This window comes from Mesoplodon densirostris, chromosome 1 (assembly GCF_025265405.1).
Source record: "Mesoplodon densirostris isolate mMesDen1 chromosome 1, mMesDen1 primary haplotype, whole genome shotgun sequence".
In the NCBI taxonomy this organism is placed as follows: Eukaryota; Metazoa; Chordata; class Mammalia; order Artiodactyla; family Ziphiidae; genus Mesoplodon; species Mesoplodon densirostris.
The window spans coordinates 120725107-120750845 of record NC_082661.1 but is presented as its reverse complement, the minus strand read 5'-3'; the positions used below and the strand labels follow the sequence as shown (position 1 = coordinate 120750845).

The window sequence follows — 25739 nt, the reverse complement described above, 5'->3', positions numbered from 1 at the left end:
TTTGACAGCTGAGAAAACTGAAGCTTAACACATATGTTAACACTTAACACATATGTTAAGATACTTGCCACAGGTAGCACTGCTAGTAAGTGGAGTTGTTGGGATACAGACCAATTAATCAGTCTACCACACTGAGAAATAGACATGCCTTGCATGGGCGCTAGGTAGAAGACTAGAAGGAAAGGGGCTTTTTGATTGTATGTGTGTAGTTTGTTTGTTTGTTTGCTTTAGGTTTAAGAAACACCTGAGTATGTTGGTAGGCAGAGAACAAGGACACCAGTAGAAAAAAAGAACCCGAAGCTTACAGGAAGGGTCATCTTCCCTTCACATGGTTCCCAGATAGTTGGGAAGATGAGATGTAGGAAAAGGGTTGGAGAATTGGTTGATCAGGTATTAATAGGCCTCAGAGACTGCTCCCTGCTGTTCAGAGGCAATGGAGCAAAGCTCTGTTATGTACTCAGAGTCGCCAGTCTGCATTTCTTCTGGCGAGCTACTCTTAGCCTGATCCTGAGCCTTGAACTCAATGAAGGGAGTGTGCTCCAGCGAGAATGTACCTGAAGTATGGCCTAGATAGTTAATTCGATGGATGAATGAACAGATGGACGGACGGATTGATTGATGGAAGATGAATGAACTAATTAACCAAGAGTTACTGGGCATAGACTATTGACCAAATATTTATTAAGCCCTTTTTTAAAGTAGTGATTAACAGCCTAGACTCTGGAGTCAGACTCTCTGAATGTATTCCCTGCCAGTCACAAGATGTGTGTCTCTGCAAAAGTCATTCATTCTACAGCCTGGTTTCCTCATCTATAAAATGGAGCTAGTAGTGCTTACTTGCTTACTTGCTTACTTGTTTCTTAGGGCTTCCATAACAAGCCATCACAAACTAAGTGGCTTAAAACAATGGAATGTATTCTCAGAATTCCCTGGCAGTCCAGTGGTTAGGACTCGGCGCTTCCACTGCTGCGGCCAAGGTTCAGTCCCTGGTTAGGGAACTAAGATCCCGCAAGCTGCACCAGACACAGCACATAAATAAATAGGGGACTTCCCTAGCGGTCCAGTGGTTAAGACTTCGCCTGCCAATGCAGTGGGTTCAGGTCCTATCCCTGGTCGGGGAGCTAAGATCCCACATGCCTTGCAGCCAAAAAACCAAAACATTAAATAGAAGCAATATTGTTGCAATATTGTAACAACTTCAGTAAAAACTTTAAAAATGGTCCACATCAAAAAAATCTTTAAATAGGGCTTCCCTGGTGGCGCAGTGGTTGAGAGTCCACCTGCCGATGCAGGAGACACGGGTTCGTGCCCCAGTCCGGGAAGATCCCACATGCTGCGGAGCGGCTGCCCCCATGAGCCATGGCCACTGAGCCTGCACGTCCAGAGCCTGTGCTCCGCAACATGAGAGGCCACAGCAGTGAGAGGCCCGCGTACCGCAAAAAAAAAAAAAAAAAAAAAAAAAAATCTTTAAACAAATAAATAGATAATCAATCTTTCACAGTTCTGGAGGCCAGAGGTCCAGAATCAAGGTGTCCTCAGTGCCACTCTCCCTCCAAAGGCTCTATAGGGGATGATTCTTCCTTGTCTTTTCCAGCTCCTGGTGGCTTCTGGCAGACCTTGTCTCGAGGCAACACTACTCCAGTCTCTTCCTCCATTTTAACATGGTTTCTCTTATGTGTCTGTGTCTCCTCCTCCTCTTTTTTTTTTTTTTTTTTTTTGCGGTACGCGGGCCTCTCACCGCTGTGGCCTCTCATGTTGCGGAGCACAGGCTCCGGACACGCAGGCGCAGCGGCCATGGCTCACGGGCCCAGCCGCTCCGTGGCATGTGGGATCTTCCCGGACCAGGGCACGAACCTGCGTCCCCTGCATCGGCAGGTGGACTCTCAACCACTGCGCCACCAGGGAAGCCCTCCTCCTCTTTTTTTGTAATTGAGATATAATTGCTATATAGCACTATATTAGTTTCAGGTGTACAACATGATTCTGTATTTGTATATCTTCTTTTGTTATTAGGACATCAGTCATTGGATTTAGGGCCCATTCTAATCCAGTATGACCTCATCTTAAATAATTATGTCTGTAAATGTCCTATTTCCAAATAAGGTCATGTTCTGTAGTTCTAAGTAGACATGAATTTGGGGGGGGGGCAGCATGATTCGACCCCACTATACTACTTCATGGAAATATTATAAGGACTAAGTTAATATAAGTACTTATACAATTATTACATATTATATTAAGTGACTAATGATATAATCAAGTGCCAATAATATAATTAAGTTATCTAAGTGCTTGTAATAGTATGTAGCACATAGTCAGAGGTATGAAGTATTAGTTATTCCTGAGGTTGGCGCTCAAGAAATGCTTATTTTTTTCCAGTCACTGCTTTTTGCTGAATAATACCAATATTCAGTACAGGTGAAAATTCTGAGTTAGTAGGTTAATTTATCATGATGTTTGATTCTATCCTTGAAAAACTTTCCTTGAAAAACACACAAGGTTCATATTTCTTTCCTGTCTAGTAAAATTACTAAGTAGACAAGACATCAAAGTGGCGAAAGACACTTTCATTTTCCAAGTTCTTCCTTCAGATTTTCATCATCTTGGGGGGGAAATGAAATAATGACCAACTTACTCATATTCATTTTGTACCAACTAACTCCGTAGGCAATGGCCTCCTCAGTATGACTTTCCATGTGACAGCGCTCAGCCTGTCATGGGACCTAATTTCCTTCCATAGTAATTTGTCTACAATTGGCTTTAAAGAGACATTGTTTGGATAGAATGTTCCAGATTAAAAACAGGCTGTAGCCTGTGTTAAGAGTAACCCCTAGTTACTTGATGGAATGATAGCTAAGAGATGCAACAGATTGATATTAAGCCTAATACAAAATATTGTATATATTTTTAACATTAAGGAAATAAACAACAGTATATAGGTACTACAGGCGGAATCTGAAAAAAGAAAAAAATGAAGACTCCATTATTTATCCTGCCAATGAAGCAGCACAGTTTGGGAAAGTGTAAGGGTGAGATGAAGGCCAGCGAGTGTTAATTGGTACCACATCTGTTTTGTCCCCCACCATACAGCCAGATGTTGGCATGACTAGTTCAAAATTGATGTTCAACAAATATTTGTGGAAGGAAGACGTGGCTGCGTGGCTTGCAGGTGGTTGAGACTACAAGGAAGATCTTGGTTCTTTGTCTGTGGGCTGTAATAATTGCATTTCCTAAGTTGTCACATTTCTTCAAGGCAGTCTTCATTTCCCTCTTCCTGCTTTTTCTTTGTATTTTCCTCTTTCTCTCCCTAGACTTCTTCTTTGAAGTACAAGCTGTGGCTGATTATTATGTATTGGTGTATTGGACGTGTCTGCACATAACAGAGGGCCGGGAGAAATGAAGAAAATAAATCTTTGTCCTTTTTCTTCTTCCTAAAGATCTCAGGTGATAAATTAGCTACCTCAGAGAATTATTTGATACCAGGGTTATTGGCTGAAATAGATATAGGGAGGGTATCCACCAGAGAATTCTTTATCATTAGAGCAGGTGTTCTTAAACCTAAATCTGTGAGCAGGCTTAGCAATCCTGAGCCGTATGAAATAGCGTGGAAGTTGTGTTTGCATATGCATGTTTGATGTGTGTATGCAGGTTTGATGTTTGTATGCAGGTTTGATGTTTGTATGCAGATTTGATGTGTGTATGCAGATTTGGAGTATGTATGCAAATTTGGAGTGTGTATGCATATATGTGAAATTGTTGAAGGAAAGGAATTTATTCGTTAACTTTTGTTAGTCTCAAAAGAATCTGAGCTCCAAATAGGTAGGCAAGCACTGAATTAGAAGATTTGGTTTATATTGTCTGTATTTTGTTTTGCTTTAGAATTTCTGGTAGGAAAATTCTGAGAAAATGTGGGAGAAAAATGACAGTATATAACAAAGCCAAACCTTTTCAGATCTGGAATCAATTCAGGGCCTTTCCTTGAATTCTGACACCTCTTTTTGAACTTCTTTAGCTGCTGTTTCTGTGTACTCAGAGTCAGGGTTTGGGGTGCTTACTTAACTCACAGTTATTATCTTTGGCTGTTGAAATATCCAGGCAGACTAATGTCATTTGTTTCCAGAACAGCATCAGAGCCCTTCTGGGCAAATTCCCTGATAAGTCACTGAGCTGGCACAAAGAAGATGGTATTTTATGGTACAATGACCCATCTTTGCTTAGCTAATTTATTTCTAACTGAATTTACAAACCAAACAAAAACCAACCTTCTCCAAGTACCAAAGCTGTTTAAAGACTGAATTTTATTTTTCTTTACATTTCTGGAAACTTTGGTTTGTTCTTTGTCTGATTTGAACCAAATCTATTATCTTCCTCTTACTTAACTCTCTGCCCTGATTAAATGATCTGCATGCTTGACTCAAATCCCAATTTTACTTTAGCAGCACCTACATGTGTTCCCAGATACCCAACTCATGGCTCAGTTTGTGCTCTCTGCTGTTCAGCTTTGTATCATAGTAACTTAAGTAACTGCTGCTGTTGTTGTTAATAAAGCCTCCTGTATTGTTCTAGGAAATAATCAGTTATTTCCACATAATTTACTTATTTGTTGATTCATTCATTCACAAAACATTTATAGGCACCTGCTGTGTGCCAGGGATGCTTCCAGCTATAGAGGAAAGAGAAAGATGGATGTTATACATATAGTCACTGCCTTGTGCTAGGTCAAGGCATATGGCAATGCCTCAGGCAAGCCAAAGATTTAAGACTTTTGAAACCTACAGTCTTTCAGCAAATTGGTTTACCATTTATTTAGAGCAATGGTTCTCAACAGGGGCGGTTTTACCCTTCACCCTGGGAAACTTGGAGACATGAAGACATTTTTGGTTGTCACAAATAGGAGATTCTACCTGGTTGGTAGATGCTGGAAATACTGGTGAACATAGACACTGAACAGGACTGTCCCCATATCAGAGAATTATATGGATCAAAATGCCAATAGTGCTGAGATTAAGAAGCCCTAATTTAGAAGAAGCAGTACTCCTTCAGAGAGAGGCACACTGCTGTACATGGGAAGGGAGGAGACCCTGAAGACAGTGCCCTTTTTCTTTGAGGTCTTGAGCAAGTCAACTCAGCTGAATTGACCCACACCAGAACCAAAGATCCTTCTGAGAGATGGGATTTCCTTCATCTCAGGTACATTTCCAGGGTTCAATTAGTATTCCTCAAAGATTGGCATCTTGGTGACTTTAACTTTTTTAAGTTGCCTACCCCTTAAATCTGCCTCTGCTTGTTCTTAAAGGGCTTTCAGTTTAGGGAGGAAGAAGGGCAGGTATACCAAAAACTGTGATACTGGGTGATAAATACCAAGAGGGCTCAATGAAATCAGTGCCTTGGGAGCATTGAGCAATTAAGCTCTGCCTGGTGGTCTGGGAAGCCTTTACAGGTGAGGTGGTAAGTGAATGGGAGTTTGAAGGACATAGTTGGCAAATGGCTGAAAGAAGATACTTTCCTCTTTTAAGCCATACCCTGCATGATTGCATTTATAACCAGTGATGTTTTGGGCGGGCCTTTCAAGAAAATCTACTTCTGTATTGTTTTACATGGAACAAGATTCCTTTACAAATTGTACAGACTCAACTTCGCAGTCTTTCTTCTCATCACCTTCTTTCTATTAAAAATTTCAATAGTAGATGATTTCAGCTGCATAATTGTAGGTATTAGAGTTTCGCAGTAGTTCAGAGTTGTATGCTTTCAGTGAATGAATTACAGACTTGGCTTCTGTTATTTTAAAAATGTGTATATATTTCTTTGTTTGAACCTGCTAATGCTTCTGATAAAGTTTTCTGCAGCCTGTGGATTTAGCTAGCTTGAAAATATATGGAAAGTATGCTTCACAAACTGTGTAGACATTTATAAATGAATGCTTTTCAGATAGTCTATGTTCCAACACATGGCTATGTCCTGCAGGAAAATTGAAGAGAACATCATTACCCACAAATTCCTGTTAAACTAGTGTGACGTTAAATGTATTCGTGAAGCTATTCATTGAAAAGTTGGAGAGGTACAAAAGAATGGAGTAGATGTTAAATTTCTTTTTTTAATTATATGAGTTTCAGGTGTAGCCTTATAGTTCAACATCTGTATAATTAAATTTCTGATTAAAGAGAACAGTGAGGTTTATAATAATGTAACTATCAGAAAGTTACAGGATTCTTCTTAACTTTCATGAAATTGTATGTTGATTTAATGTACCTACACATCATGGAAATTTTCTCTTTCGGTTCAGAATCAGTTATGACATCACAGAAGGGGTAACTTTATACACTTGAAACTAACTTTGGAAGAATTTGTTCTTTTCCTGGTGACTTTATGAAGACCTTTTATTAGTGTTTTCATGTTAGAAATAAAATAGTTCAATTGAAAAAAATCTCAGTTTTACTTTCTTTTTAGTTTGGACAATAATTCTGGGTAGTTAGCAACATGCCTATTAGTTTCCTTTTTATCAGCAGCACGTTTTTTTCTTTTTTATTCAGTCGGATGCCAATGCAAGTTACTTAAGAGCAGCTCGAGCCGGACACTTAGAAAAGGCCCTTGACTACATAAAAAATGGAGTCGACATCAACATTTGCAATCAGGTTAGTTGTGGTGATTGTTGTTGTTATTTAAGTTTTTATTTTATTTATTATTTTATTTTATTTTTTTATTTTTTAACATCTTTATTGGAGTATAATTGCTTTACAATGGTTATTTAAGTTTTTAGATAAAATTTTAAAAATCCAGACTTCAAACTCCTTACATCTTTCATTAGATTTTACCAAGACTTTCTCTTTTTTGTCAGTGTTTTCTAATAAATGTCACCAGCTTGAATTATCAAGTTATTCTCTGCTTTGTTAGAGAAGCATTCAGAAATGTAGGGCTTCCCTGGTGGCGCAGTGGTTGAGAGTCCTCCTGCCGATGCAGGGGACGTGGGTTCGTGCCCCAGTCTGGGAAGATCCCACATGCCGCGGAGCGGCCGGGCCCGTGAGCCATGGCCATTGAGCCTGCGCGTCCGGAGCCTGTGCTCCACAACGGGAGAGGCCACAGCAGTGAGAGGTCCGCATACAGAAAAAAAAAAGAAATGTAGATATGTATGCTTTAATAACTAATTCCTAAAATTTAGTACGTAATGACATCAGAACAACCTATCTAATTGCCACGAGTACTTTTATTCCTAATTCAAGTTCCTACACTAAACACATACAAGTGGTCGTTGGTGGGAACTCTTCAGAGTTCTTGGTTGACTGTTTACTCTTCTGTTTTCAACCTGCTGAGTAAAGCTTTCCCTTCACTTAATCAGAATGGGTTGAATGCTCTCCATCTTGCTTCCAAAGAAGGCCATGTAGAAGTTGTTTCTGAGCTGCTACAGAGAGAAGCCAACGTGGATGCAGCTACAAAGGTCAGTATCACACATTTTGTGCTTTTTATATCAATTGCCCAATTCAGTGAGAATTCAGCCCTCGATAAGAATTGGGGCACGCTTCTCATGAGATACCTGTCAACCTTGTTCTCTTTGGGGAACTTATAGAGGGATTTGATATTTTGTAAAATGTTGAAAGTAGGGAGAAAGGTGGGTGAGCTCATGTATCTTGCCTTTTGTTTTACAGAAAGGAAACACAGCATTGCATATAGCATCTTTGGCGGGGCAAGCAGAGGTGGTAAAGGTCTTGGTTACAAATGGAGCCAATGTCAATGCCCAATCCCAGGTAAGCCTACAGCTCTACTGCCAAGAAATGTTGTTATAATGATTCACAAACAATGTTCTGGGTCAGGTGCTTGCTTGGTTTATGTATCTTCTAAGAATATAATACTTAAGAGCTATATCCCATGAATAACCGTATTATTCTGGATTATTCAATTTCATATATATCCTCATTTGCAGTACTCTTTGTGTTAGACATAGAGGTTTTTAAAAGGCATCCATCTGTAAAACTGGTATGTATGGCTAGTAGTCATAGACACAAATGATTAGAAGACCTCTGTAATGTAGAGACTTATTCTGTTTTATGATGTTAGCTCAGATCCAGTCTCGGTATTTACTCACAGACAAAGGAAATGAGGAGGCCTATAAAAGAGGAAATGCCCTTAGAAGTTCAGAATATATCGGTGCTTTATCTAGTTAAAAAAGGGAAGACACCAGTTAATTCCTGTTTACTAACTCAGGCATCATCGTTGTTCCCTGAAACAGATTAAAAAGAAAAAAACAAGCAGAAGAAACTTTAAAATCCCCAAAGTTTAAAATTTCCAGATTGTTAGTAATGAATATACACTGATAATTCATTCAGAAGGTCCTCCTACAAGCTCTCAGAATCTTCCATGAAGTTCTAAGGAAAATACTAATAGATTATCATTTGGCAGACTTTGAGTCTAAAACAATTAAGTTCACTTTATTGTTCTAAAAGTATAGGTCCTTATTATCCAAAATATTCATTACTATTCATGTCCCCACAGATGTGAGCTTGTGTAGAAGAGCAAACATCATCATAACGTACACATATCCACTTAGAACCTGACCATTTAAAAAAATTTTTTTGGGGCCTCCCTGGTGGCGCAGTGGTTAAGAGTCCGCCTGCCGATGCAGGGGATACGGGTTCGTGCCCCGGTCTGGGAGGATCCCATATGCCGCGGAGCGGCTGGGCCCGTGAGCCATGGCCGCTGGGCCTGCGCATCCGGAGCCTGTGCTCCGCAACGGGAGAGGCCACAACAGTGAGAGGCCCACATACCGCAAAAAGAAAAAAAAAAAAAAATTTTTTTTTGAAGTATAGTTGATTTACAGTGTTTTAATTTCTGCTGTGCAGCAAAGTGATTCAGTTATACATACATACATACATATATATATATATATATATATACATTCTTTTTCGCATTCTTTTCCATTATGGTTTATCACAGGGTATTGATCACACTAAGTGAAGTAAGTCAGAAAGAGAGAGACAAACACCATGTGATGTCACTTATATGCGGATCTAAAATACGACACAAATGAACCTATCTACGAAACAGACTCACAGACTCTCTATGTCTGTGAGTCTGTTTCGTAGATAGGTTCATTTGTGTCGTATTTTAGATCCGCATATAAGTGACATCACATGGTGTTTGTCTCTCTCTTTCTGACTTACTTCACTTAGTGTGATCATCTCTAAGGACCTGACCATTGTTAAAACTGGCCCCTACTCAAACATTCCTTCCAGCTGAAGGCTGACATCTATCCTCGTTCGTCAGTATCTACCTCAGGGTATTAGATTTTGAACCAACAACCAACTGTAGAACAAAGCTGCAAGTTTTGCAAAAGATGTAGGATTTCATGAAGTCAGGGAAAATGATGCTGGAGGACTGCTGTGGTGTCGTGACTTTCTGGCAGTAGTTGCCCAGACTGTGTGAAGAATTTGGATGATTTCCTGACAGTGTTTCAAACTCGAATGATTTGAAAATCAAAAGATTAAATGAAGAAAAAAAATTAGGTGAGGCCTTTGGTTCCCAAGTAGTTTTTGCAAAAGGACTATCTTTTTGCTTATGCTCTGAAAATAAAAAGTGAAGGATGTCAAGCCGTCATATAATTTTGTTGGAAGAACATCATACATTTTCGCCCCCAAAATCATAGTTGGTTTAGTCTTCATTCACTCTGAGAACCTGTACATGAATGCAGTTGTAACTTACCTTTCGTTAAATCATATAAAGTCATTTTTACAAGGTCTGGTTTTCTCTTTCAAGATGAAGTCTCAATCTAACTTTTTTCATTATTTACTGCGGCCTTTTGATCTCCACTTTAAATGCACTTGATTTCCTCAGTCTTTTCCAGTACTGATTATCTTTGGATAACAGGAGCCTCTTATATTTTATGGGTCCACAGAATTGTAGTGATTCTCTCCCTTGTTACTCCCACTGTAGCGATGAAAGCTCTGATGCCATTGAATAAGTGTCGTGGAAAAGAAACGGCACTGTACTTCCAACTACATGATTTCTTGTATAATTGGTCTAACCTCTAGTTCCCTATGGTTGGACATTTGTTACATAGTCTATGCCACCTGTGCTGATTCCCTTTGATAGCTCACTTACAGTAATAAAGCTTTTCCAGAAAGGAGTGATATAAAGTTGAATATTGACAAGTATGGTACTTGAAGAGAAATACAGACCAGCTGACCACAAGGGGAGCATTATGGTTTTCAACCAATTATTTTTAAATGCCCCTGTAATTTCTCACTTAGGAAATAGCTAGTGTTAAGCTCTGAGATAGTGGGAAAACTCTTCAGTCCATTTTCATTTTCCTATTCGAAAAATTAACCTTCCCTTCTTTTAAACATTATGCACATTCATGACTAATGTTCAGAGGAGGCGTGGTTTTAAACGTTCTCTGCAATCCCTGGGAGAAGCTGTAGTTGAAATAAAATCCTAACCATATTTGATTTCAATGTATACACATCCTCTCCTGATGATGAAATGCGGAAGGAGAACGTGGGCTGTGAAATTCTCTGTTCCTTGCAGCTGTGCTTGGAATACCCAGCCACCCACTTGACAGAAAACCTGCCCCCCTTTCCCCTGGACACCTGCCCCCAGAAGCTTTCTGAACTGCATCGTTCTGTGGACAGAATAAGTAATGAGATCACCATGCAGCCCAATGGAGTTTCAAAGATAATTCCTGGTAGCAACTTTTCAAAAGGAACTTTAAAGAACAGCAAGCAATAATGACATGAAATGCAGTGAAATTCCATTTGGTGGCAGAACATAAAACATCCCAGGAATATTATTATTCAAGAAAGTGTATCCCTATCTAAGTGAAATTTTATCCTATAGACAATATTTAATAGCTGACAAGAAACAGCATAAAGAGAGCCCCTCACCTTCCTTAAATATAAAAATTCTCCTTGAAAATAAAAATGGCATGGGACAATATCAAGTTCTGATGAACTGAGGCTCTATAAACTAGGAATTTGTGGATATTCTTGTAATAATTTTTGTCATTGCCTTGATCTTAGGTCTTAATAAGTTAGTTAACTCTTTCTTATATTACTTAACATTCCAGGAATCATTTAGGCCTACCCTAAGAAAGAAATTGGGTTAGATAACTAAACTGTGATTTTAAAGAACTCTACTACGACTCCTAACTTCTTAACTCTACTAAGTTCTTAATACTTTAAATGAAGTACAACAATGATTAACAGTGTTTGCTCTTGAAAAATCTCAAACTGCCATGTCAAATGGCATCCCTTACACTTTTCTCCTTCTCTGTCTTTATTCTATAATATAAGGTACCAACTATGTTTATAAAGAAGCAAAGTCTATTTCATATAATATTTTAACTCTCAAAGTATTCTAAATTGACAGGTTTTCACAGTGGTTTTAACAAAGACAAGACCCTTTAATTAAACCAATGCTTCCTTTGTCTTTCTGGGTTTTTTAATGTTTCCTGTGGGTGGGGGGAGGTCAGGTCCTGATGAAGTCAGACAATGGGTGTGGTCCAGATAGAGCCTTTCTGACCTTTAAACTAATAACACACCTCTGATGTAAACAAGCTTCACAAAAATTAGTAGCATATGTAAATCAGTACAAATATATCACCATGCCCTTAACATTTTAATTAATAACAGCACTTTATGATATACAAAGGCTTGGTTGGAGGAAACAAGGGTGGATAAAATTTCATGGATGAAATTTAAGCCCTTATTTATATTGTTTCATTTCATTTTTATTTTATTTTATTTTGTTTTATTTTAGTGGGTATTAGGTAGCATGCCTCAGTACTGTCTATAAAACTATAAGTCTGCAACTTTGCATACTTATGATAACACCACAATATTTATAATAACAGCATATTCAGAGCAGAAGGTACTGAAGATATTGGATAAAATCAGACATCAAAAAGCATACTCAGTCTTGAGCCTTTTGAGAATTCAGTGTATTGTTGCTACAGAAAAGGAAATGTAAATTGGGCCACCCATATGTTCCTTTTTGGTCAGCTCTTTGTTTTGGAAATTTCCTAAGTTAGGAAATTAATATAAAACCAGTGATGTACTTTTTTCTCTTAGGAGAAAAATAACATTCTTTCTGAAATATTACCATCTTCCCAATCCAGGTGCTATTTCATGAAAAATCATTACAGCTCTAGGTCATCTACACTGGATTACTGTGCCTTAACCCTCTTTGCACTAGAGAGTAATGGTAAATTTTGTTATTCACTCTTTCAAAAAGATGCTTATAATTATCTTCCTAGAACCATAACTAGTGTGTATGTGTTCTCACGCCTTGTTGATCCTTTCCCAATAAACGAAATTTGTATTAATTAGTGTTAGTCTCTATTGCTTTAATCCAAATAACTTCAGCAATTTGGAATTATATGAGGAACCCATAGAATAGAAGGCTAAAGAAGCTTTCAGAAAGCTTTGGAAACTAGGTAGTCGGAGTGAGAGAACCTAATCAGAAGCTAAAGGGTAAGGTTGCCCTTTGATACAGTCTCTACAGGCCATTCGAGGGTGGGGAGGGGAGATTTGGTAGAAAAGAGAATTGAGAAGGACATAGAATAGACATGGAAGAGCAAGCAGAGCCATGCCGCACGTGTGTCCACCCTGTGGTTGAAGAAGGGCAGGCCAGTTTACTTCAAAGTCCAACCAAGACAAGTCCTACCTACACATCCGTGAAGATGTAGTTCCTCTAAAGAAAACAGAAACAATACTGCCAAAGGAAGGGACCAAAATAAACACACAAACACACACACTCAAATACCCAGTATAAAATTGAAATTTCCATTATGGAGGCCTCACCAAAACCATTGTGTCACTATGGTCAGCAGAAGTAGAATGAGACCATTCAATGCCATATACTGGATGATTCCGTTTACATGAAATTTTTACTACAGACCAATCCATCGAGATGGAAGGCAGATGAGTGGTTGCCAGAGGACATGAGGAGGGGCAAATGAGGAATGAATACTAATGGTCCAGGGTTCCTTTATGAGGTGATGGAATGTTCTGGAGTTAGATGGTGGGGATGGTTGCCCAACTTTGTGAACAGACTTAAAAAACCACTAAATTTTACACTTTGAAAGAGTGAGTTTTTTGGTGTGTGAATTATATATCCATAAAAATATATAAAAATGAAACAATATGAAAGAATGTGACCATTCGGAAAATGACCAGCTTTCAGGTAATAGTGGTACAATGGCAAGCACTCAAAAAACAAGAGGAAAAGCTATTGTGGAAACTATTCACTACAGAACCCCATCTTGCTGTGACCCGTGTCTACGTATTATTTCTGAGAAATTCCAGTTGTACACATTTCACTCTCTGCCATTGTGAAAAGGGCACACAGAGTGATCTAAAAGTTGTATTTCTTAAGAACCACTCTTTGGAAGCTCCAGATCTGTAAGAACAGCATCTCCTAAACCTCAGTGCCTAGTTTTGGGTTTCCTTCAGGGGTCATGAAATGTTTGTTTGGTTCTGGCAGGTTTCCTCCAGAACAGTGCGCAGGTACACTGGGCTAGAAACCAGGCATTTATAGGTGAACCAGTGTTTCTTAGGTAACTTGAACTACAGCAGACCTCTGCCCTGAAGTTGAGAATCCACTGACATATATTATCTACTTGATATTTATGTCCAAGAGAATGACATCCATTTTGGAATTTTTCCTTAAGAACTTTACTCCTAAAATCTGAATCTTCCATCTGGAAATTTTGGGTGATGTGGAAAGATATACTCAGTTCATAGAGTGATAAAAATCCACACTGGTTTTCACCTTTCTTTTCTTTTTAATATTTTTCCTTTTTTTTTTTTGGTTAAGAGATATTTAAATCAGCCAAGGATTAAACAATCTTTCATTTCGGTCAAATAAGAAAATGAGAAAATAGCAGTATGATAAAGGGTATCCTAAACAGATTTCAGGTTCCTTCATAGCTCTGGGAAGAGTGACAGAGATGAAACCCACGCAGACACACACACACACACACACACACATTGGGTTGCAGTTTTTCCATGTTTCGTGTTTAAAATTGATAAAATCTTTCATAACAGAACAAAGCAGCAGTGAACTTAGTGATGTTACTAGGTAGATAATTTAAAAGGAAGAAGCTTGACTACCGTGTCATATTCTACTGACTCTAATTTGGTGTCTCTAATCTTGAGTTTGGCAACCAAATAACCTAGTTTATTACATTTATGTATAAAATAGAATAAGTAGAATAGAGGAACTCTCTGATGAATAAAGTATATATGCTATGGTAGATTTATTATGTGATAATGCTTCTATCAAGAATATTTTTAACTAACTTCCTAATTCTGAGGTATAAACCAAAAAAGTGAGGTTACCAGAGGCTGAATTATGTTATTCATCATATAGTAATTAATACTTATAATAATTAACCTAAACCTTTTGAATCACAAAGTTTTGAGTAATGTTTGGTAACATTTAATTTAGAATGTATTTACATTTATTCTTTGAGATTGCATAGTGTAAACAACAAAATTTCCAGATCATTCAGTTAAATAGGACTGAATTCTGAAAATCTTATTCAAAGAGAATTTATTATAGTTTGAAAAATACCTGTTTTGGTGTATATATCTTACATCTTATATTTTTTAAATATTACAGTATTTCATAGATGTGAAATACATTGTTTTAGAGAACAAACATATATGCAACATATTTTTACTAAGAAGCTTAAGATGTATGTATTCATTTGCTTCCAAGTTCCTTGGCAGTTGGGCACATTTCAGACAAAGATGCACAATAGAATATATAATACATGAACGTGTGTGTATGTATTCTGAACATGTCTTTGCAAAAAATGCAAGGAAGGATACTTATAAAAAGTAGACTACTAATAGAATTCTACTTTAAAATTGAAGATATACCCTTTTCAAGTTGGTGTTCTTTCCTTTGCTCTAAGTCACCCCATCTGTGGTAAGTTTGAAGCTGTATGAAATTAATATAAATTCTTTCCAAAGTAGAAGCTATTTCAGGTGTTTAATTTTATGTAAAAGTATTACATATTTTATTTAAGATAAATAATTATTGCTTGGGATAAAAAAAGATTCATTGGGACAATGACCAAATGTATTTTTCTGCATATTCTCATGGCGTCTAGTAAAATCCTTTACTCATGGTAAACACTCAGTAAGTAGTTGATGGTTAAATGAATGTACATATTTATCTAAAGTGGATATATTGGTATGAATTATACTTAAGTAGCAATGAACCACACTCAAACTATGAATTAGGAAGTATAATTGTGAATTATACATTCTGCTTAAATTATGGTGCTTAGGTTTTCTAATAAATATGAATATATTAAAGTATTATTAAAATTATTATGTGTGAGATTTCCTGGAATATATAATATCATCAGTACAGTGGAAAGATAGATTTGCTTTAAAAAGCCACAAACATTTTAATTCTTATTTTGCAGAATGGTTTCACACCATTGTATATGGCGGCCCAGGAGAACCACCTGGAAGTTGTCAAGTTTCTCCTTGACAATGGTGCAAGCCAGAGCCTGGCCACGGAGGTAAGACACTTTGGTTCTTTCCATGGGTAAGTTCACATGTTTATAGGGCATTTTATAAACCTGAAGCTGTAAATTGAGAATTTGTCCCACTGGTATTTCACTGCAGTTGTATATTAATGTGTGGGCTCGCAAGTTTTTATGAAATATATTAGAAAATTCTATTCCTAGTCTTTCAAGAATCTTCCACTGCATAGATACCCTTTCTGCTCTTAAATGCCTGGCTCTACCCTATAACTGAGCTGTTTATTTGCTATTTACATATTTGCTTGAGAACACTTATCTGCTTCTTACAATTTTCTCTCAAAGGCAGCCACTGTTTTGAAATATTTTTGTGATAAAACATAAGTTTTAAATCTGTTTTTTTCCAAATTTAAGCTAGCATAATTATAATGATTGGATTTATATATTTCTAAAGTAAACTAATTAAACTCACACTTCTAAACAAAACTAGTACACATTTTTAAATACTAGATAAAAGTGGTATTTAAAAAAAACATTTGCAGTCAGGAATAGAGGAGTTATTTAAAAATAAAAAGTTATTTAAGTCACTGGTACTGTTTTAGGTAATACAGTTTATTTTTTAAACTAATCTGGATGGAAGATTGTGATCCCTTGTAAAGTGTATCACTAGAAATCTATTGCTAATAATAAAGGACCAATGTTTGGGTATTCTTTATTTTTAACAAAACAATGAATTAGAACAGATGTAGGGTTATCCCTGTCATAATACCACTCCTCTGACTTTCATTCTGAAGTATTTCCTGAATGGCACAAGAAAGATGACAATACAGGGATTGCATATAACCTCACCCAGTTTTTGAGATTATGCCTTCAGGGGAAACCACTAAGTAAATGAAGAAGCAGTTCACACAAAAAGAAATACAAATGACCATAAATGTTTAAAATACCTCACCCTCCCTCTTAGTCAAAGAAGTATTAATTTATTAATCAGATAAAGAATGAGATCCAGTCTTTTGCCCATGGGATGAGGAAGAAATTCAAGGGGTAGAAAAAATTGGAACTTAACTACCTTATTGGTGAAGTTGACAATTGGTTGCAACACTTTTGCAGAAGCAGTAACTATCAAAATTAGTATGTATGCACCTTTTTACATAGCAATTCCACTTCAAAGAATTTCTGTCACATATATTAGAAGATAATGCCAAAAAAATAGTTATTATATGAAAAGCTCAACAATATGATTACTAATGACAATTTTTTAAAAACTGGGAAGGACAAATAGGGACGTCATTGGATAAATACTGCTCTACTTAGACAGTAAAATGTTCTTCTGCACTATTAACAAGGAGACAAGACTATGTACCGATACAGGAAAATGTCCGTAGTGTATTGTTACCAATGGTTTATTCTGAAAATTAGGAGGGAGCCTTACTTTTCACTTCATACCCTTCAGTTCTCTTGGTGATTTTTATCTTGAGAATGTATTTTTAAACAATAATATCCTTAGAGCTTGGTAAGAAATAACAAAGGAACCAACATTTGTAGACGTCGAGCAGGGCCCATCCTCACACTGGGAGGAAGTAGCCTGAGTGAGTCCCTCAAGTACGAAGAAGCACAGGTCTCATCATGCTTTGCAGGGAGAATGGGCAGCAGCAGTTGTTGTAGAAGAGAAAATCCATTTGCATTTTTAGATGGAAATACGAAATAATATAAAATGTCCTGATGACAGCAATTCCTTAGTACTGTTTTCTTCTGTGAAGGACAGGTAGTATTCTTTTTCAGGCTGCAATGGACAGAGCATCAAGTGTCTCTCCTTTAGAAGCGAATATAAGCCAAATTAACTGCTAATAGATTAGAGTTAACTTGTCAGCTAATTATCAGTAACTCACTGAGTTCTCCAATTTTTTTTAAGCTTTCAAGGCCCCAAAAGAGGCACTACAACCAAGTAAAAAGAAATATTATATGAGATCCTTAAACAACTAATTCAGTCTTTTAGCAAGAAGATAGGTAGGTAGGTAGGTAGGTAGGTAGATAGACAGATAGATAGATAGATAATGTAGATAGATATGTAGATGATAGATATCTAGATAGATAGGTAGATAGATAGATATGTAGATGATACATATGTAGATAGAGATATGTAGATAGATATATATGTACATAGATAGGTAGATAGATATGTAGATAGATATGTAGGTAGATAGATATGCAGACAGGTAGGTAGGTAGATAGATATGTAGATGATATATATGTAGATATGTAGATGATAGATATATAGATAGATAGAGATATGTAGATAGATAGATAGATAATGCAGATAAATAGATTTTTTTTACTCCTTTATATTAATTTCAAGAGGTTTTTGGGGGTTTTTTTTTGGTAGCTTTAAAAAATAAATGAATGAATGAATGTTCTAAGAACAAATCACATCCATGTCTTCATGAGAGTGCTCGTACATCACTATATAAACAACATCTATCTGATTATCTAGAGCTATTTGAAGCTTTGACTGAATTTTTATCTCCTTTTGGATTATTAGTACTAGAGACTAAAAATAACAGCAAGAAATAAGATGTTTCATTCACACAATGTTCTAACTACGATTTGCAATAATATTGGTATCATTTATACAGAAGTCTGTATTTACAGAATGAACAGTAGTGGGCAATGAAAGGATTCCTTAGATGGAAAAATTTTAATAGGATTTTTAATTTATTATATGATGTGATATTGCCAAGATCCATCAATACATTTTTTCTTCCATATGTACCTTGTCCATATGTATCAAGTCTTTGGCATGGTTGTGGTTTTTGAAACCTTTCCTGTATTTCTGTGTACTACATTTATATCTTTTCCATGTATATCTTCCTTCTTCTCCATGGATATCTTCCTTCTTTCACTAATCAAAATTTTGAAGCATGAGGTAAATTTATTTGTTCACTTATATGGCACAAGTAATTATTAAGCACCTATTGTGTGCCAGACACTCCACAAGGCAGTGAAGTTTCTCAAGGAGCTCCTATCACATTTCCTTTCGACTTGTATTTTTCTCTTAAGAATAACTGTACAGAGCAAACCAAACCGTTTAAACTTGGTTTGGAAACAAAATCTAGAGCTGCTAATTTTAGCTGTTAACACCTTAGGGCTGGTACTTTGTGTCTTTAATTGGTTTGTGCAGGAAGCACATTCTTATCAGTGCTAATGTCTCAGCTGCAGTTGATTTTCTGGTGCAAGGTAGTTTCCTTTATGTATAGGCCCTGTGAATTGAAAAATTCCTATCAGTGGAAATGTAGCCATTTCATTTTCCTGCAGAACAGAAGTGAGCTGTCATTTTTACCCCTTAGGTTTTGCTCAGGTTTTAAAAGTGAGATGCAACGTTAACTCTTAATACACAATTTTCCTTTCACCATTCCATTTTTTAAAATGTATTTTTCTCTTTTTTTCCAAAAGTAATATATTAAATAAATGAGAAAGTACAATAAAAAGGGAAAAGAAGAAAAAGCCATGGTTAATTTTCCCTAGAGATAACATTCTGTTTATTCATCCAGATTTTTTGTCCATGTTCACAATGCATACATTTCTCTTAACGAAAATGAGATCCTATATTTACATGGTTATGTAGATTCCCTTTCCCATAACATTAAATTACACTCTCAACTTTATGTCCCTAAGTGTAACCTGTGATATCATTTTGATGACGTCCAGGTTGTATCCAGCCTTTCTCTGTTATCTTACATATGGTTGCAGGGAATGTCCTTCTGGTTGTGTTAATGCTCATCCTCTTCCTCATTTGGGTCTTCTTGGGAAAGTTGAAAGCAGCAAGTGGAACTTCAGCCAGATCTTGAGGCTTGGAGCATAGATAGAATTTGTGTATGTAGAACAAGGAGGGCGTTTCAGGGTGCAGCAAATAGCCTGAGTTTAGATGCCAGGGTGGAGATAGTCCGCACGTCCACAGTTAGTGAGGAGAATGGAGATGATTTATACGAGAAGAACCTGGGCAATACTGTCACTTAGGCACTTGGGGCCAATATTTTACACATCTTTGAATATAAATGTGCTGATTTGCATTCAGCCAAATAAGTGGTAGGAGTGGTAGGTGTTTTCCAGCAAGGAATAAAATGGTGAAAGTGGTCTTTTAGGAAAACCAACAAGATATGAGTATGCAAGTAACTGATTTTTCTTTCTCCCTTATAAGCACTCGTCCATTAGAGCAGCTCTCGATTTGTGCCACGGGGACTACAGATGTAAAATATCATGACCTGAATAAAATAATAAGTAACTTACTTGCCAATTGTTTAGTAAAAATAATTTTGAAATGTTCTTTTGAGTGTGTGATAATGAAAGCATTGCAGAATTAAAATTTGGGAGCCAGTCCTGGGATGTTCTGCTCTGTGCTATGTGTTCTACAGTCAGCAGATCATCCACAAATTAATTAACCACAGTGAAATCTGTAGCTGTCTTCTCTTTGTCAAGTTCCAGGGCCATACAGTGGGAAGACTCAATGTATAGATGTGTGTGTATGTCTGAATTGCCTTTAGTCACATTTTGTATGATCCCTTCTTTCATTGGTCAGAGAAGCCACGAGTCTTTCATGTATATCTTTCTTAAAACAGCAGTGAGTATAGTTCATTAATTCACATATACTAATTGAGCACCAGATATACACTAGGCCACAAGGTACAGTGATGAAGCAGACAGGGTATGCTAGGCAACAAGGTACTGGATGAAACAGTTTTAAATTATCAGTTGGAAATGTTTACAGCTTATTTAAATGAACTCCTTTGAAAAATTTGCCTGGATTTAACCCGAGAGGTAATTGTTTCCGCTAAGATTATTTTATGGATACTGAAATTCTGCCATCTTTTTCTTCTTTAGGTAGAACTTTTGAAATATATCCACTTTTTCCACAGAAAGAAACCCATAAACTTATTACAAATTTTTAAATTATTTCCTGCTTTGGTATATGTGTAGTTTTAAATTTCTTTCCACATATATGTCTAATTGAGTGTGTCAGCTTTAATAACCCTGAACAAAAATTGACACTTGGTCACTCGGTCACCTTCTTATTTGTTAATGAAGAAGAAAATATCCATAGGGACCAGTCATGACCCATCTGTCTCTTTGCAGGATGGCTTCACACCGTTGGCAGTAGCTTTGCAGCAAGGTCACGATCAAGTAGTGTCACTCCTGCTAGAAAACGACACGAAAGGAAAAGTGCGTCTTCCAGCTCTTCACATCGCTGCCCGCAAAGATGACACGAAAGCTGCCGCCCTGCTGCTGCAGAATGACAACAATGCAGATGTGGAGTCGAAGGTGAGGACCTGGGAAACGAGCCCCTCGCGCAGCGTCCTATGTGAGGCACCCAAGTGTGAAGAAGGCCTGGGCTCCCTTTGGAGCTTATTCCAGACACTTAACTGCACTGAAAGGAGTAAAATCAAGCGCCCAGGTCATCCAGCTGAAGGCACATCCCCCGCCCTTGGCATCTAAAGCTGGGAGGGAACTGTGGGTGCTGCCCTATGTGTGCTAACAGGAGGCCACCTCAAAAGACACCAATGGATAACGTACCCAATAGTGTCCTCCCTTTGAACATATATTTTTAACGTAGTTAACACGTCCGCTCAAACATCAAGGTGAAAAATTACAAAACGCTAGCCACAGTGTGCACAAAATAAACCTTTGGTTGCTCTCGAAGACGGCAGGCAATGCACTGAGTATGGATCAGCTGTGGAAACCATGCCAGCAGCCAGGGTCCCAGCCAACAACTCCCTTGGTCTGGACACTTGCGAGTCTCGGTGAAGGAAATATGGCATTTGGAATAGGCCATCCTGTAGCCCTTCATTCAGTCTAGCTTTCTTTCTGTGCCTATTGTGCTTCCATCAGAGCTTTCATCCCCGTCACTTAGCTGTCATGAGCTTTCTGCCATCCATTATCACCGACAGCAAACTAACCGTTCATTTTTTCCTCCTCTTTGCTTCCAAATGTGTTAACCTAGATGGTGGTGAATAGAACAACAGAGGTATATATATATATATATACGTGTACATACGATCTATAGCTGCATCATCATTTTCCCATTTCTTAATGCCGCTACTTCATTTCTTTCCCTTCCTCTTTGCGTTGCCTTCTGTAGGCTAGATACCTGCTTTACACCCCCGCCCTCAAAGTAGCATGTGCCAGAGAAGATAGTAGTTTGATTACCAGGGCTTTCTGCAGCTGAACCTGGTGTTTGAAAGGAAGTATGAGGAAGCCTTGAAACGTAAGGGTGTTTCAATAGCGTTCTGTGACATGAAGCGTTTTGACACTTGAGAAACTTATCAGCTGTACCTAAAGCTGCAGACAACCCTGTCATTCTACTCATCTAGGATTGGGTCTCTAGAGTTCTGCATGACACTTAACCTCAGTGGTGTCAGCAAGATGAAAGTTACCTCAGAAGGGCACACACATGACCCACCCTTGACAAGACTCAGTCAGATCGCTAGCATGGCTGAGAAGCTTGTTAACAATTTAGAAATGCATCTAGTTCCTATAAGGTTTAAATCTTTGGGGACTAAGTGAATCGCTGCATGTTTTAGCATTTTTTTAAGGAAGTAAAATGACCTTGGTGTGAATAATCCAGAAAAATGTGTTATCGAGTAGGCATTTGCTACTAAAGAGACCAGCTTGTTGATTTCTTTATGAAATGCATTCACCATGATTCAAGACCAATTTGTAATAGTACCTCTTCCCCCCAAATTGCTTTCATCATTAAAATTGGCTTTTACCATTTGTTCATTTGACTCTATATTGAATATATAAAACAAGTTAAATTTTGACAGAGTTTCAATGGACAATTCTATGAATAATAAAACAGCGGTACTAATCGAACTTTCTTCGAGCTGTCAAGATATTTCTTGTCATCCCTATTTTAACTTTTGGAAACATTGGCTTCTGTGTAGTTGCGCTCCTGGATTACTAAAATGGCTCTGTCTCCACCCTTGGTTCCTTCCTGGCTATTCCTCTGCCTGTGAGTTTGGCACCTCTTTGAAATCCTATGAGCAATTGGCACTAATAGAAAGAAACCTAGTACAGAATGGAATGTGGACCTCAGCATATTTTGCTTCCTCGTTTTTATCTGGGCAGGGTTATGGTATTAACATGTCAGACAAGGGGCCGGCAGGAGTCAGTTGAACGTCTGCTCTGTTTTCTTTCCAGAGTGGCTTCACTCCGCTCCACATAGCTGCTCACTACGGAAATATCAACGTAGCCACATTGCTGTTAAACCGAGCGGCAGCCGTGGACTTCACTGCGCGGGTAAGAGTGCTGCAGTCTGATGTGCGCTTCAAGCATTTGAAACGATTCTTAACCTTCCTTCCCCAACGTGAGGAGGAGGTCTAGACAGTTGACCTCCAAGGGTCCTCCCAGTCAGTGGAAGGTGTGATGTCTACTTATCCTAGTGCATTTTCTTGCTTGCATACAGGTGTGCCTATTTCCTAGGAGGAAAAGAAAACCAAGATCGGGGTCGGGAGTAGGGGTGGGTGATAAGTATTTAAGTGAACATATAGAAAATGTGATTTAAATGATGATGACTGGAAACTACAAACTGTCCCCCAAGTTGAAATTTCTGAGACTGTAGAAATGGGTCGGATGGCACTAACAGTGCTCTAGAAATCAGGGTCTTGATCTTCCAGGTGGGAATGAGTTGGAATGTCTGGATAAGACCCAAACTTTAGAACCCAAATAATAGAGGTCACCTTTTGCTCTTATCTTCTGTCCCCTATAAACTTTCAGAATGAGTAACATGATTCTGTAACCTAAGTAAACTCATAATCATAGGGAAAGGAATTACTGTGTCATGTGTACTCCTGGACAGCAACTCAGACATCCAGAGTAATATGGCCCCGAATGTAAAAGCTGGTCTAGCTCTAGGCCTGATCGTCAGCAACAGCATCATCAGAAGTAGAAACAAGGTAGGAAGCAGCATAGAGAAGTGGCTGGATGTGGGGACTCAGGATTCAGACTCCCTGGGTTCCAGTTTTGGATTTAACTTTTCTTTCTGTGTCCATCAGTTTCCTCATTGGTAAGATGAAGTTAATATGGATTATGAAATTAAATAATAAATGGTGATTAAAAAAAATAACATCAGCACTCCTGCACTGGGTCACTGAGAAATAGGAGTGAGCGTACCCAGAGCACCTAGCGCAGTGCCTGACTCATCAGCACCAGCAGCGCTGTGATTTTGCACATAGCATTTGAAGTATTATTTTTGCTAAAAACCTCACTTGTTAGGGGAAAAGTGGCAATAGACCCGATAGAGAGAACAATCATAATACTAGTACCGGCAGTAGTTGTAGCAGCAGTAAAAGTAATACCATCTTTGAAGCAGATACCAAGCTGAGCATTTTTATCTCATTTATTCTTATATCAAGAAAAGTGTTACTTATCCTTGTGTTACAGAAGGGGAAACCAAGGCTTAGAGATAAGAAATAGCTGGTGCAGATCACAGAGCTAGCAAATGAGGAATGGCAGAATTTCAGCCCCAAAGCTCTTCACCCCTCCAGTCTTCCGCCTCCCTCCGCTGATGTTAAGGGTTCATTTTTCTTTTCGTTCTTATAATTCATTAGTTCTATAAAAATTAATACGAACTCAGAATGGGCTAATATAAAAGCTATTTCCAGGGATAGAGCGATGTCGGGCCGCGGCCCTGGGAGCTCCGCCTCTGCCATCGGGACCCGGAGCGCTGCCCAGACCGGCGCTCAGGGGGCCCGGGCCAGCTAGAGGCATGGGGGGCCCCGGGGCCCTGCGGTGCAGTACCAGAGGCCTGGCAGGCCACCAGGGAGCTGGATGCCCATGGCTGGCTTGCAGGTGGGACCCCCTGCAGGCTCCCCATTTGGCACAGCTGCTCCACTTCGACCTGGCATGCCACCCACCATGATGGAGCCATTCCGAAAACGCCTGCTTGTGCCCCAGGCCCAGCCCCCGATGCCTGCCCAGCGCCAGGGGTTAAAGAGGAGGAAAGTGGCAGATAAAGTTCTACCTCAGTGAATTCGGGAGCTTGTCCCAGAGCCTCAGGTGTACATGGATCTCTTGGCTTTTGAGCGGAAGCTGGACCAGACCATTGCTCGAAAGCGGATGGAGATCCAGGAGGCCATCAAAAAGCCTCTGACGCAAAAACGAAAGCTGTGGATCAATATTTCTAGTACGTTCAGTCCCAGCAAGGCAGAAGGTGATAGTGCAGGAACCGCAGGGGACCCAGTGGCTTCCTGGGAACTCCGAGTAGAGGGAAAACTGCTGGATGATCCTAGGAAACAGAAGAGGAAGTTTTCTTCAGTCCTTAAGAGCCTCGTCATTGAGCTGGACAAGGAACTGTACGGGCCTGACAACCACCTGGTGGAGTGGCACCGGATGCCCACCACCCAGGAGACAGATGGCTTCCAGGTGAAACGGCCCGGAGACCTCAACGTCAAGTGCACCCGCCTGCTCATGCTGGATCATCAGCCTCCCCAGTACAAGTTGGACCCCCGACTGGCAAGGCTGCTGGGGGTGCACACACACACGAGGGCTGCCATCATGCAGGCCCTGTGGCTCTATGTCAAACACAACCAGCTGCAGGACGGCCACGAGCGGGAGTACATCAGCTGCAACCAGTACTTCCGCCAGATCTTCAGATGTGGCCGGCTCTGTTTCTCTGAGATTCCCATGAAGCTAGCCGAGTTGCTGCAGCATCCAGACCCCATTGTCATCAACCATGTCATGAGCGTGGACCCTAACGACCAGAAGAAGACAGCCTGTTATGACATTGATGTGGAGGTGGATGACCCACTCAAGGCCCAGATGAGCAATTTTCCGGCCTCTACCACCAATCAGCAGATCGCCTCCCTTGATGTCAAGATCCATGAGACCACAGAGTCCATCAACCAGCTGAAGACCCAGAGGGATTTCATGCTCAATTTTAGCACTGACCCCCAGGACTTCATCCAGGAATGGCTCCGTTCCCAGCACCGGGACCTCAAGATCATCACTGATGTAATTGGGAATCCTGAAGAGGAAAGACGAGCTGCTTTCTACCACCAGCCCTGGGCCCAGGAAGCAGTGGGGAGGCACGTCTTTGCCAGGGTGCAGCAGCAAAGGCAGGAACTGGAACAAGTGCCGGGAATCCGCCTGACCTCAGGCTCAGGGATCCCTTCCTTTCTTCCCTGCCCTGGAGCACCCCCCTCCTCAGCCTGGAAGGGGACCGCCCTCTGGGGCACAGACATGTAGGACAAGGAGGGGGTGA

The 25739-nt window shown here is 39.1% G+C and overlaps 2 protein-coding genes across 5 annotated transcripts in view; both read left to right on the top strand.

The window, feature by feature from the left end:
* ANK3 (ankyrin 3) overlaps positions 1-25739 on the top strand; it is a 524774-nt gene that overhangs the window by 287618 nt on the left and 211417 nt on the right. For all 4 annotated transcript variants that reach the window (XM_060108675.1, XM_060108669.1, XM_060108681.1 and 1 more), the window contains exons 2-7: positions 6531-6632; positions 7334-7432; positions 7641-7739; positions 15428-15526; positions 20615-20800; positions 22679-22777. In XM_060108675.1, the coding sequence (XP_059964658.1) occupies positions 6531-6632; positions 7334-7432; positions 7641-7739; positions 15428-15526; positions 20615-20800; positions 22679-22777 (684 nt within the window). The remainder of the gene's footprint in view (positions 1-6530; positions 6633-7333; positions 7433-7640; positions 7740-15427; positions 15527-20614; positions 20801-22678; positions 22778-25739) is intronic.
* On the top strand, positions 23359-25723 carry LOC132498787 (SWI/SNF-related matrix-associated actin-dependent regulator of chromatin subfamily D member 2-like). Its single transcript, XM_060113302.1, is given in 3 exon segments — positions 23359-23422; positions 24142-24255; positions 24258-25723. Coding segments are annotated over 3 exon segments (1644 nt in total).